The sequence below is a fragment of the Athene cunicularia genome (genome assembly GCF_003259725.1).
Source record: "Athene cunicularia isolate RWA chromosome 8 unlocalized genomic scaffold, athCun1 chr8_part1, whole genome shotgun sequence".
In the NCBI taxonomy this organism is placed as follows: Eukaryota; Metazoa; Chordata; class Aves; order Strigiformes; family Strigidae; genus Athene; species Athene cunicularia.
The window spans coordinates 25,039,848-25,053,188 of record NW_020799109.1 but is presented as its reverse complement, the minus strand read 5'-3'; the positions used below and the strand labels follow the sequence as shown (position 1 = coordinate 25,053,188).

Here is a 13,341-nt window from a genome sequence, read left to right as displayed (position 1 = left end):
GTTATCAAGAAGTTTTCTAGTGTTTCAGAGCTGAGATGCCTTCAATCCCATGTTAGGAGAGTCAGACAAACCTACAGATTGAACTGAAGTAATTTAGGGCTGGAAGCAAAGTACCTTTTCTCTTTCTAGAGCTTCCAAGCACACTGCAGTTTCAGATCTTTCTCATCTATTTAAAATGCACGAACCAGATCATATATGAACAGACCAAGTTTGTGTTCCTCAGGCACTTACAGAGCAGGTGCTTGGGCTTTGTCTATTCTCATAGATTACTGACTTGGAGAGCTCTGCTGTTCACAGAAAGGTAGGTGAATTGGTGTTGGCCACTGCCAGCCTTCATCCTATTTCACTTCCACAAATTTCTGGTAGTTTATTTTTATTATTGTTTGATCTGATTTATCCTGTCCTTCATCATTTTCCCCAACAGCAGGAGCTGAAAGGATTTCTCTTTTGTTCACTGTTGAAAACACAATGCAAGTTCCCTCCAAGAACTGAGGGCCCTGACAAGTATTCTCAATGACAAAGTAGTTTGCTAAATCTGTCAGCATCCAAAAATGTACACAAAATTGTTTATTTAAAAAGAAGATAGTCACTATCACTAGTTGCCAGAGAATTTAAGGCAAGCTTTAATTTATTATGGTTTTTATTGCCAGTGAAAAATGTTTTCAGCCAGGCACTCTAGAGGTGGTTATCTCAAGCACTTGGTTTCTTCTGTCATGCAGTTCCATAGGATTGATTTCTAACATTATAACAATAATGCAAAAGAATACATTTCAAATTATTCTTTGTAAAATACAGCATATTATATCAAGACTGAGAAAGATTATTTTTTTAAATTGCTGACTTACTAATTACACTTGCTAGTTTGATCTGACTTTTTTTTTCCCCTGGCTGACACGTGTATAAGCATTTTAAGACTACATGTTGCAAGATGCTACAGGACTCTGACCCCAAGTAAAAGCAGATGTAAACATGTACTTACATTGCATGGGACATGCTCATTCCCAGAAACTACAATGGGTTTACTCAGATGCACCAATTAAAAACACCTGATTGAAACTGCAGCTGAATGCTCAGAACCCTGCCTAACTCTGTTTCCACTGTCAGAAAGCTTTACTTGTCCTAGCACACAATCCCTGTTGTCACAGCTACCTGTGACATGACAGGAAAAGCTCATTAGTTTCAGCTAAAGAAGTAAGAGATTCATCTGCCTCTAGGGAGCTAAAGTCAGTTTTATCTAGCAATATTCTTAGCAGGAAGAAGATACACAGTATATGAATACCAGCAAAACTCTTCTGGACATAAAATTTTTCAGAATTTCCCATGTTGTGTCATGATACCATCACCTATTATCAGTTCCACGAATTGCTGCATGATACCAATCTAGCATAACTGTGCTCTTCAGACAGAATTTTGTTTACACAAAATGAAAATTTAATCTATGTCCAAATGTGCCTTAAAATTACCATGGGTGACAGGGATCTAACTTTGAGTATTTATTTTTCCTTAAGTTTTATTATGTGAACAGAAAACTGGAAGGTACCAGTGAAGGTTTAAAATGTACTTCCTCCACAAAAAGGACAGGAGTTTAACCCCAACAAATTCCAACATTCTAATAGTATCCTAGAAGCCCAAAAGCCATCAGGAAAGATTGCAAGAGAGAGTAAGGGCATCCCTAGTTTTTTTCAGTTTCCTGAACTGCCAACACATTTATTTTAACAAATCCAAAAATCTTCAAATTAACACTCAGAGATAAAAAGCAGCCTAGACTACATCACATGGTATGAAAATCCCACCAGTTCCTCTTTATCTGACCTGCGTGAGAACCATTTCCTGTCAGCTCCAGAAGCAGCCCCAGCAGCTGAAGGGCGAGTGTACCCACAGAGCAAGCCTGCCAGGTGCCACCAGCAGCAGGAAGGATGCTTACCTCACATGCTGCTTTTAGTGGTGCTAGCTGTTTGAAATAAGCCACAAACAAACAGCCAACACATACAGTTTAGGAGCCAGATGACCTCCAAAGGATAGGAAGAGGATGATGAATGATCAGCTCTTTCTAGCAAGATTAAGTTATAGTAACTGTTTTCCTCTTGCCACTCTAAAGGAACAGTGTTTTCACTCCATTATTTCAAACTCATTACAGACCTCCAGATAAATTTACACCTGTCACACAATCCTTGTCTTTTACCTCTATGCTGCTACTTTTTCTTATTTTGCATTTAAACAGAAACACATTTCCTGTAACACAAACCACTTTTATGTTGGGTTTTTTTTATATTACATCTTAACCCTAGGATATAAAAATTACCACTGTTCTCCAATAATGCAACTCGATTCCTGAAAACAGATGCCTTAAAATGTTAAGCTTTCCTTTGCAACTTCTGGGGGAAATGATGCTATGCCTTATAACCATTATCAGCACAACTTCTCTGTGTCAAGTGCAACTCTCGCAACACAGTTAAATCCAACATTCAGCATCTAGTATTCAAATACAAAGACAGCAGATTTTCACATTTAGATTGTCCTGTAACAGAGCAAAAGAACTGCCTCCTCCCAAAAGCAAACATTTGACTCAGTCTACACAATGAGCACATGTCAACTTCACGATATTTAGATGCGTTCTAAAACAGGCTCAACTGGTACAATAAATAAATCCTTGATGTGAAACAGCATCTAAAATCAGACAAATAGGAATTTCTTGTTCTCTATTAGAAGATAAACAGATAATCATTCTTTGTGACACTCCCATTCTGAATTTAAGGGAAAATGCAACAGTAAACCAGCTATGGCAAAATACCTTAGTTATAAAAACTATGCCTCCATGATGATTAATACTTGGCATTAACTAAGAGCAAAACACATCCTACTAATATACTATTTTTAGTCACAAGTTTGTAATTTTAGCTAGGTTTTAATCTATGTCTGAATACCCACTCAAAGACGTAAAGAAACCAGATTCGGATTCAAACTCTAGGCAATCTAAAGGCATTGTTCAAGCCTTATTTCTAATTAGGGATTTAATACTTGGACAGTATCTTCCAAACAAGGACTAAGAATTTTGCAAAGGAAGACAGTATGACTGTAAACTGTTGCCTTGGCTTTCCCAGCTCCGGAAGCACTGATACCACACCCAAAATCTTCTTCATGCCTTTTTTTCCTCTCACCACTTCCGCTTTTTCTCTTCTCTTTTCCATATAAAGTTTAGTATTAAAATTTAATATTTTCTCCTAAAGCAGAATCACAAAATAAGACGTCTTTGTCCACCAAAATTATTCAGTTCTAAATGTAGAGCTACAGTTCCAAGATACAAGGAAAAACTTCAAAGGCAAATATAAGAAGTTAATGTCTTCAGCATTTTAGTACTTCATCTGTCAGTCACATGGAATTTCCTATCCTAAGTATGTGCCTGTAAATATCATGTTTCTACCTGATCTTGGAGTTATCACACATCAGCCTACCGTGAAAAATACAGATTCTTAACACATTGCAAAGTGGTGCTATGCTCAAATTGCTCTTACTACACAAAAATATTTTAAAGAATAACAGTAGCACTTTACTGGAAAACTTAGACCGGTTTCAGGGGGTTTTAAGCCCTTCATGAACAGCTATGTAACTCTTCCCTTTGTAGCTGTGATCTTGTTTTATTTTATTTACAAACAGAAGTATTTATCCCAACAGTTGTATGATGAGGACATGCATCTACATGTATCTGCATCGCCAGATAATATCACCAGTGGCAAAGGAAAAAGATTTTAAAATACTGTTTCTGTGAACCAAACAGGAAACTACATTTCAGCCTCTTCAAGTCAGTACTGGAAAAAGAAGTGTCTTACGGTTTTGCAAAAAGCACTTTAAACCTTGAAAGTTTAACCAGTCTTCAAAGCTTTTTAAGCAGATTTTAAATCCTCCATACATGAAAGACAAGCCATTAAACTACATATGAAGAGAGAAAGCAGCATAACATATCTCCTTAAAGAACGATAAACCTCTGTGTAAGATGGACTGCTCAGTGTGTGGGAGGGCTTAGAAGCATGCTGACATTAGCTTAGAAAAATACACAAACTCTTAACAGTTCTGAATGAAAACAATTTAAAAGCCCACGAACTATCCCCTAGGCAGCCATCTCAAATAGTTAAGTACTAAAACAAAACTAAAATTAAATTTGAAAAAAGCACAGGAACATCAACTTTCATACTGACCTACTACATTACATGATACTGGTTGCTTTTTTTGTCTTATATTTACTTATATTAACACTACTATGTTCATTCTACTGAATTTTGCACAAAATTATTTTTATAACAAGTTGAAATTTGTACTAGTTAACTCATCAAGTTTTTCCCTTTTGATTTCACTGCTCAAAACGCAATCACACTGCTGAAAGTGGCATATGGCATTACATGAAAAAATGACACAGTCGGACAAATGCCTGCAGAGAAGTAATTCATCTTTACCAGCACTGATACCACAGCGCCTGCCCCCATATTACTACAGCTGGAATCTGGAGTAGAGCAGAGCCTGCTGCTCCTCCCAGGATTGTCCTCTGGCTGCTGGGGAGTAGAGTTGTCCCTCCCCACCAAGGTCTCTTCTCCCCACTGAAGAATGCAGCGGAGATAGGAGAAAGGGCTTCTTTGACCTATTTCTCCAGCAGCTCTCACCCTTCCCCCTCCTACACACACATCTGCACCCACCTCCAAATTACATATACATCCAAGAATCTCTGTAGGTTGGTGGAAAAAAAAAAATCTGTAGGAAACAAGGCACTGAAAAGCAACAGCATTTTCCTCCGCATATTTGCGTCTGTAAAGAGAATCTGAAAGCTAGGGTAACTACTCTTCATTTCTCAGTCTCTAGAGAATGAAAGGAAAAGGTAAAAAGCATCAAAATGCCAATCTTTATCTTAAAGGCAAAATGATAGTTGCCTTAATTGTTTTGTTGTTCATGATTCTCCAACATTCTGAAATGGCATTGTACAAACTGAAAAAGCATCTTTAACTTTCTATTGGCGTAAAAGAAATTCTAATACAGTAACATACTATTTGGACTAAAAAAATCTATAAATAAATTAAATTTGTAAGAAAGCTTATCTAGCTCACAGTAATATATGGTTGCTCTTCATAGTCACCTGGAGAACACAGCATACTTTAAAAAGTTAGAGAAACCTATCTTTCTACAGGCTGGTACTTATTTAGTATCCTTCCAGGTAAAACCAACAGTGAAAAAGGTTGACAGTATATAAAGATTATATCAAAAGTTTTAATTACTCTTAAAAACTCCTGCAGACTTCATGTATTACACTGATAGAATTATCTTTTTAATCAGGTTCAAATGATGCTCTGAAAAAAAAAAAAAACAAGTACTGCAGAGGAAAAGAGTTATCTGATCAGCACGTTACACCCACAGGCTCAGAGTCTGTGGTTAAACAGGTCTCTACAGTGAAAAAAAAAAAAAAAAAAAAGAAAAAAAGAAAAAATAGTGCTTGCTCTGATCACAATCCTGAAAGCAGCTTTGGAAGACTTAGTCAAAACCCTACCAAAGCTAGACAGGTTACGTAGTTTCAGGAAGGCCCCAATTCCGAAAAAAAGTTTAATACAGTTGGTAGCTCTGTCTATGGGTGTAGTACCTTACACAGCACAATCAAACTTCATGCAAAGAATTTTGCATTTCTGGCCTAATTTCTGGGCTTAATTGATCTAGTTCTTAAACTCCACCAATACATGATTAAACTGGTTTTCATGGCTTTTCCTTGAAAATTTAATGAAAAGAAAACCCTTTAAAGAAAAATAATTTAGAGATCATGCATCACTAAGATTTATTATCATTCTGGCACAGGCAAGATAAACTACAGGAGTTATTCACGCAATTCAACACAACCTATTAAACACCTTTGCTGAAAATCATATATCTAGCCCTAGAGCTATAGCAGGCTTCCCAGCAGTTAAAGAGGAAATAGAGACAAAACAATCAAATTTCAAGACATTCAAACAATTATTCTTTGCTTGAACAGAAAACGAACTGCTATTTCAAAGGGGTTTTCAAGTAAAATTGGAACAGTCAGGACTAAAGCAGTCTTAGACCCAAACCATGACATTCAGTGGTTGAATTTCCTGGATCTACCTGCACACTCCATGGAGCCTTTCTGTTGCTTTTCATATGTGCTATATTCAAAGAAAATGAAGGTGTAGCAAACAGCACTCTTAACCACACAAACTGAAACCAATCTGAGTCATCATCTTCTTGGGAAACTGTGGACAGAAACGGTGAAGACCTTATGTTCACAAAAGTTGTTGCACGTCACCCTTCTACTGCTAGCTGCTACATTTGCATTGCCTTTTGTGTCTGTCCTCTCCAATCCACTTTTAATAAAATCAATATATGACATAAGAGTTTACAGAATGAGTTAAAGTACCAACTTTATCTTTGCACATTTAACCAAAATCTAAAATTCAGACATGTACATATGTCTGCACATACTGTATGTTTGTGCATAGATAAATATACACTTCACAAAGATTACACTGGCATTATTATTTTGGATATGTCCTGCAGAGGAGTGCAGGCCAACTTTCCGGAAATTCAGTTTACTTTTCATGATGGAAGGACCTGGATAGAAAAAAGAAAAAGGAATAAAAAAAAAGCCACAGATTGCCTTAGTTAGCCAATTTCTAGGCTCAAGTATATCTTACAGTGTCAGGTTCTGTATAACTTTCAAGAGACAAGAGAGTGCCAGGGAAGAGTAAAGTCACTCTAGGTGCAGCTGTCAATACAATCTTGAACGAATAGCCTCATGTGAGACTATGCACTCAGGACAACTGTAATGCTGCATTACTCCCAATATCTAGAAAGGGTGATTCAGCGCAAAGCACTAAAAACTTTCATCATTTTACTCTGAAGAGCAATGTTCATCCTTAAAATAACACATCAGTTTCAATAATATTAAAATCTGTTACCAAGTTGTCCTCTGGGTCTGTAAATGAAAATTTAATACAGAAGGCCAGCTGATTATGTTAAAATGGTCACACATTTTTGCTATTTTTTTGTTTGCTTGTTTACTAAGGAGTAACACAGGAAATAATTACAAAAATCCGCAACTGCCTAGAGGGCAACATAAAAACCTTTTGCTATAAGGTGCTACTGACACTGCAAGCCAAATTCAAAATTAACAAATATTGGGCTGTTAGAATAGCTTAGTACTCATCTCCAGTAACTTCACAAATTCTGGTGAATAGAAGTTAATTCATCTCAAAGTCTTATGAGAAACAGGTGATGAATTCTCCCACCAAAAAGTTGTTATACTAACTACTTACTATGTTGCAACGTATCACCTTAATGGATGCTTACCATCTTGACCATGCTGCAAAGGACTGGAACTTATGACATAGGATACAATCTGATTTTGCTCCTACAGAGTTTTTTTCTCCTCTTTGGAATATATGCCTCAACTGTCTAAATACAGCTGAAATGCAACTTTCAAGGTAAAGTCTTAGGTGTAGTATAATATCAAAAGCATCATTTACTCTGAAATTAGAGTAAACAATATGTTCTAAATTGTTGAGGGAACCACATCCTGTTTTGCGCTAAGAGTAGGCATTAAGCTCCTCTAATAAACAGAAGATTTATTTTTTTAAGGTAACCTGAGTGAAGAATAAACAAAGCTTGTCAGCAACAGCAAAAAAATGTTACAATTCATGCTATTAGTTCAATGCAGTGGTCAATTACAAGAATATTTCCATAGAGTACCCTTTTTTCTCTCCTGCCCCAAAAATGAGAAAAGGGTTAGAAGATCCCTATTCTAGCAATTCTGTGGTGTATTTCTGTAGCTTAAAACAGAAAGAAGAGAGCAGCCCAAAAGGATGATCTACTCAGTCAAGAACACAGTATTAAGAAATACCCAAGTACACAAACTACTCTCAAATCACAAAAAACAGGTATCCAATGGGAAAACAGCTAGCACAACTGAGCCTTTAATAAATTCAAGAGCTACCTACCATATATGAAATGATAAATATATTGACCTACATGAAACATCTTAGGTGTTTAGATTGAGCAGAAAATAATGTTGGGAATAATTAGTGGAATGATTTAAGACCAAATATCGTAATATATATAAACCTTGCTGCATTTAGTGTATGTATGATCCTTTACAGCTGGACCTAGGACATTGTCAGATCCAAAAATTAACTTCTTAATTATAACGTAGCTCTCAAGGAATGTTATCTAAAAATACTTTTCCAAAAGCATAATAATTTTAACAGAAAAAATTTTTGTCATGTCACACTGTTGCAGGCATATAGCATCTTCATAAAAACATCCTCTTATTAATAGCTACACATGCAGTAGGGCTACCTCAATTTTTATTTGTTCGAACAGTGACATGCTGGCACAGGGAAATTAAAATGCAGGAGAATGCACACTACAGCAAAGCTTAAAAAAAAAAGCTTAAAGATACATGGGTCACATTAAAGTTTTCCTCACTCTTAAGTCAGCTTCTCTGCTCACTGATGCAGGAAGATCATAATTTTGTGGCTGTGATATTTCCACGGCAACACTGGTGACAGTGATGTCACAAATTCAGCCCTGACATAGCTTCAGGATCAAGTACAAGGAGCAGATGGGATGCGAGGAAGAAAGCTCCTATTTAAACACAAATCTCTTTCATAAGAAAGAAAGAGGCATGAGCAAAGAAACAGGTGAATGGATCACGTTTTCAAGTATGATATATTCAAAAGATTATCCTAGCATGAAAATCTATTTAAAGGCAAGACCTACAATACAGGGTAACTGTCAAATTTGTTAGGCCTTATAATAAACCAACCTTGAAAGCTCCCTGTTTAGCATGACAAGCCTTGTGTTCCATTTCTAAAGTGGCAGTGAAGACAATACACTTTTGTCCCTTCTGAATTTCCTTTAAATAACTTTAACATTCAGATATATTAATTTGATACATCACTGTGCTCATAATACCATATGTAAATATGATGTCAAGCCTCCACTAGAGTGTGCTTGTTATCTGAATTAGATATAATATGAAAGAAATTAAAACTAATCCCAGATGGGTCACCAAGTACAGCAGGATGGTAACTGGAATATTCAGCCAGCACAATTTGATTGGTAAAAGGGGACTGTACTTTTGCGCTGATTTGCAGACTCATGCAAGAATCAATACAGCCTCCAGGCCAGCAGAAACGCCCCTAAAGTCCTTGCCATTTACATTCCACAGGCTCCAATGCTACCAGTATCTGACCTCCTTTCTGTCTTTGTCCCTCCCACCCCATGGACCAACAGCAATTGAGCCCACACGGGGTAGACAGGATGACAGAAAAAAGTGGAATAAAAGACCCACAATACAGCCTCCGCTTCAACTCGTTTAACAGTTTAAGGAGATAGATACACAGATTTCTTAAAGGCACTACTCTCCACAGAGGACAACCAATGAGCAGCACGAAACACCCACCAACAGAGGCAGGGGAAGTGACTACAACCAGAATTCAGGTGTAGGCAGTCATTCACATAACTACAGGTAACGAGAAGTGGAACCTTACGGCAGCAGAGGCAGAAAGATGCAAAGCAAAAATCAGAAATCAGAAGGGAGATAAAAGGAATTAAAAGGATATAGATCCAGTACTGATCACAGAAGAAAAAAGCCCAGATTTTTCAAGATTTCAAGATGAAGACTTGAAAGGATTATCAACAGCCTACCTCTCAGGAGCAAAAGGAAGAAAGGGAATATAAACTGAAGTTGGGCCTAAATTGAGATGTGAACAGGCCCCCAGGAAGGGATGTCAGGTGGGAGCCAGAGACTAAGTGCACAACACATGGAGGAACAGATCATGAGTCCAGTAGCAAAGCAGGGTTCACAGACATCTATGAAATTACAAAGATAAAAACTGCAAAAGGGAGAGAACAGAAGGTAAAATGTGCCATGATACAAACCACAACAATGATCAGAGAGTTAGGAAAGCCCATCTGATTCCCCAAACCATGACTATACCAACAGCAAATCAAAAAAGCAGGCAATAAACCGAAGGACACTGGCTGGTCACAAAGAAGTGAAAATATCCAAGGACTGCACCAGCACTGATATGTCATTCCACAACTAAATGAACAATCTTATGAAGAAAAAAAAAAAAAAAAAAAAAAAAAAAAAATGGCTAATATATAACACAACACGTACATAAAAGCCTGTTGGGATTGTCTTGAAGAGACCTAAAGAACTACAATTGTTTAGCTTAAAAAAAAAGTTTTTTGTTAACGTATTAGGCATGTACTCATGACACCACTAACAGAAATGTTGGCTGAAATTTAAAAAAAGGAATAGTTTGGGGCTATAAACTACAGGCTTCTAACTTTTTAGAGTAGCAAACTCAGGAAACAGCATCCATTAGCACAGTAGGATAAGAAATATACTCAATTTTAAGATACAGTTTATTGTTTTTACAGTTGTGATTAAGACACAGCTGTCACAGACTAACACAACTACAACATAAACCCAACAAGACAGCTTGTCTCCAACAACCCCAGATGAGAACACGAACCGAGTGCCCTCAATGGACTTCCTAGAGGTCTCTTTAATTTCAGAACGGGAAATCCCATCTTGTTTTTACCCAAGAGGAAAAAAGCCCCTCTCAGATAACTTTTGCACTACTACATCTCTTTTACCATGTGTTTATATAGACATAAAACTGATTGCTGCTATAAGCCCAATTGAGCACTCATTGCTGTTTGTATCATGTATCAAACTTCCATTCTAGCTGCCAAACATGAGCTAGAATGAAAGTTTGTTTCTGTTGTTTAGAAAAGAACTTACTTTCTCCCAATCACACTGATCAAAATTAACATTCCACTGATAGACAGAAGTAAACAATTTAAGACACAAGAAATATAGAAGATGCATTTCAAGTCCAAGCTTTGCAAGTATTTCTCTCAGAACAAAAATATTTTTACAATAATCAAAATGAAAATATAACAATAAAACCCCATGACAACTATGAATTAACACACTAATAGATTTTAAAAGGCAATAAAATAACCGTAGTCGCTTTCTAATACAATTCCAATTCAACAGCAATTCAAAACATAAAAGACCAGGATGCAAACTACTGTTTTTTCTACCTCTTATTTCTATAATATCAATAGGCTTGGTATATTACCTTCATTTTCAGATGCTTGGCACTTTACTTTCAGTACCAAATCAAAGGTACGTTCTGGATTTTCCCTAGAAGAAACAAACACAATTAATTGTATATGTTTCACATAGTCTTTCTACTGTATTATATCTTCTCTGTTCTATTTGTACAGAATAAAATTAAAATAGATTAAAATTTCATCAAAATAAAATTAGAAAAGAGATTAGTTCTAAGGAAGAACCAAAAAGTCACATTTCTCTATACAGCCTTAAAGAATAAGGAAGATAAACAAGGTAAACTTTAAGTGATACTGTCACTACCTTATACATCAAATAGCTTAAGTCACTCCATCGTACCATACCTAACAGCTGGGAAAAAAGTGCAACTAAAATCCTCATCAATCAATCTGAAACATATTAATGGAGTCATAGGCAGCCTTTTCTAAAGCTACATTTTATTTCAACTTAATAGGAACAGCCCATCATTAGTCTTCCATTTTAATTCCAACAATTTAGCCATTACCCTTTAAGTGTATAGGATTACCACCATAAGGCTGAAAATCACTAAGCTTTCTCTTTCACAAGTAATTGATCGCCAACTTTGACTTTAAAGGCTGAATCTCTGGCATGATTCAGTGAGTAAGAAAACATTAACCAGGGATGGATGCAATCCCAAACTAGCCAGAAAGATAGGGCCTCCCTATCTGCAGCAGCCATCGTGGTTAGCTCTGCGTCATGGCCAATGTCTCTTTCACCTCCCTGGTAAATACGCACCTGATAATAAAGAACTGCATATGCTAATAGCAATTAGTACTCAACCTAATCCCTAACTAAATATTTATTAAAACAGTTCTAAATGCCATGAGTATACCACCCACCTCTCTCTGCCTACCCTGCACACTGCTATTTATATTAAAAACAAGCGGTATAACCGCACCCGTATCAATTATCTATTTAACCACATAAAAGGCTCACACTTGAACTCACTTCTTGGGTAATGCTCCCACTGAAGTTAGCTGGAATTTTAGGTAAATAAAAAAATCCAAGACTTCATTCCAGGTTTCTAGAATGCTTCAAATAAAGCATGCAGCCAATTATCACACTGTTGTTTCTTTAAAGAAAGTTTTGAATGAAATCCAAAGGCTAAGCTGGGGAAAATTTCAGCTGTCACAAATTAATTGATTCAGTACGTGCTTGCACTGACCTCAGCACCATCATCAACTGAGACATGCGATTATAGTCTAATTCAGGTTACGGACACATTACCCACCCCTATCACAATCTTTCCTTGCATTTTATTTTAAAGCATTTAGTTGGGAAAATCCTGTATCTACCGATCCTGTGTGTAGGAGATCAAATTCTGCTGTTTCAAGAGCCTAAATCCAGGATATTGGAGATTTACACCGGTATTAAAGTCCACCCATTGTTCCTCTGGTGTTGAGCGCATTCAGAATGAAACCGATAAGGCTTGGCTTCACTGAGCCACCTAGAAAAGTGAACCACAAAAACCTTGCCTTTAGAAGAAGTGATATCTCCCCGTGTTACTCTAGCTCAGACACTGGGTTTATACTCTCAGCCCATTTACCCCTTTCATTTCTTCCTAAAAAACAGACCACACAACACTGGGTTTCTAATGTGAATCGGCTGAAGTGTTACAAGCACCGAATGAGGGCTTCCACCTCAACTCCTGCCTGATTTACCCTCACGAAACAAGCTCTCTGAAGCAATACTGCCTTCCGTCTTTCACTATACCACTCTAAATCTGTTTTTACAGAAAAATACTTCTAAGTTTACTCCTCACATCCCACTAGAAGTGTCTCACTTAGAAGTGTCACAAATGTGTCAAGCTAATCTGAGAATTGTCAGACTGTCTCTCATTTCCTTTACAACTACCAGGCACAGCCTGCTTACTCATCGTATATTTACACCGAGATTTTTGTCAATTCTTGAAACCCGTGTTTAACATGTTGCTGTTCCCGGTGTCAGCAAGACTGGGCAGCCACTCCTGATTGCTAAGGCTGGATAGCAGTTCTTCCCAACTGCTGAAAAGCTCTTTTGCACCTGCTACACCACGACGGCAAGAAGGCGGCTTGTCATTACTGCCGAGATGAACGCCCCAGCCCCTGCCCGCCAGCTGCCGCAGGCAGGGTCACGCCAGGCAGCGGCACTGCCCAGGCCTGAAGGAGCCACGGCTCCCGAGGCAGGGCGATGGGCCCGCGGGC

The 13,341-nt window shown here is 37.4% G+C and overlaps 1 protein-coding gene across 1 annotated transcript in view; it reads right to left on the bottom strand.

Annotated features, from left to right (window-relative positions):
- DENND1B (DENN domain containing 1B) overlaps positions 1-13,341 on the bottom strand; it is a 161,858-nt gene that overhangs the window by 148,203 nt on the left and 314 nt on the right. The window contains exon 2 of the mRNA XM_026853973.1: positions 11,145-11,256. Within this exon, the coding sequence (XP_026709774.1) occupies positions 11,145-11,256 (112 nt within the window). The remainder of the gene's footprint in view (positions 1-11,144; positions 11,257-13,341) is intronic.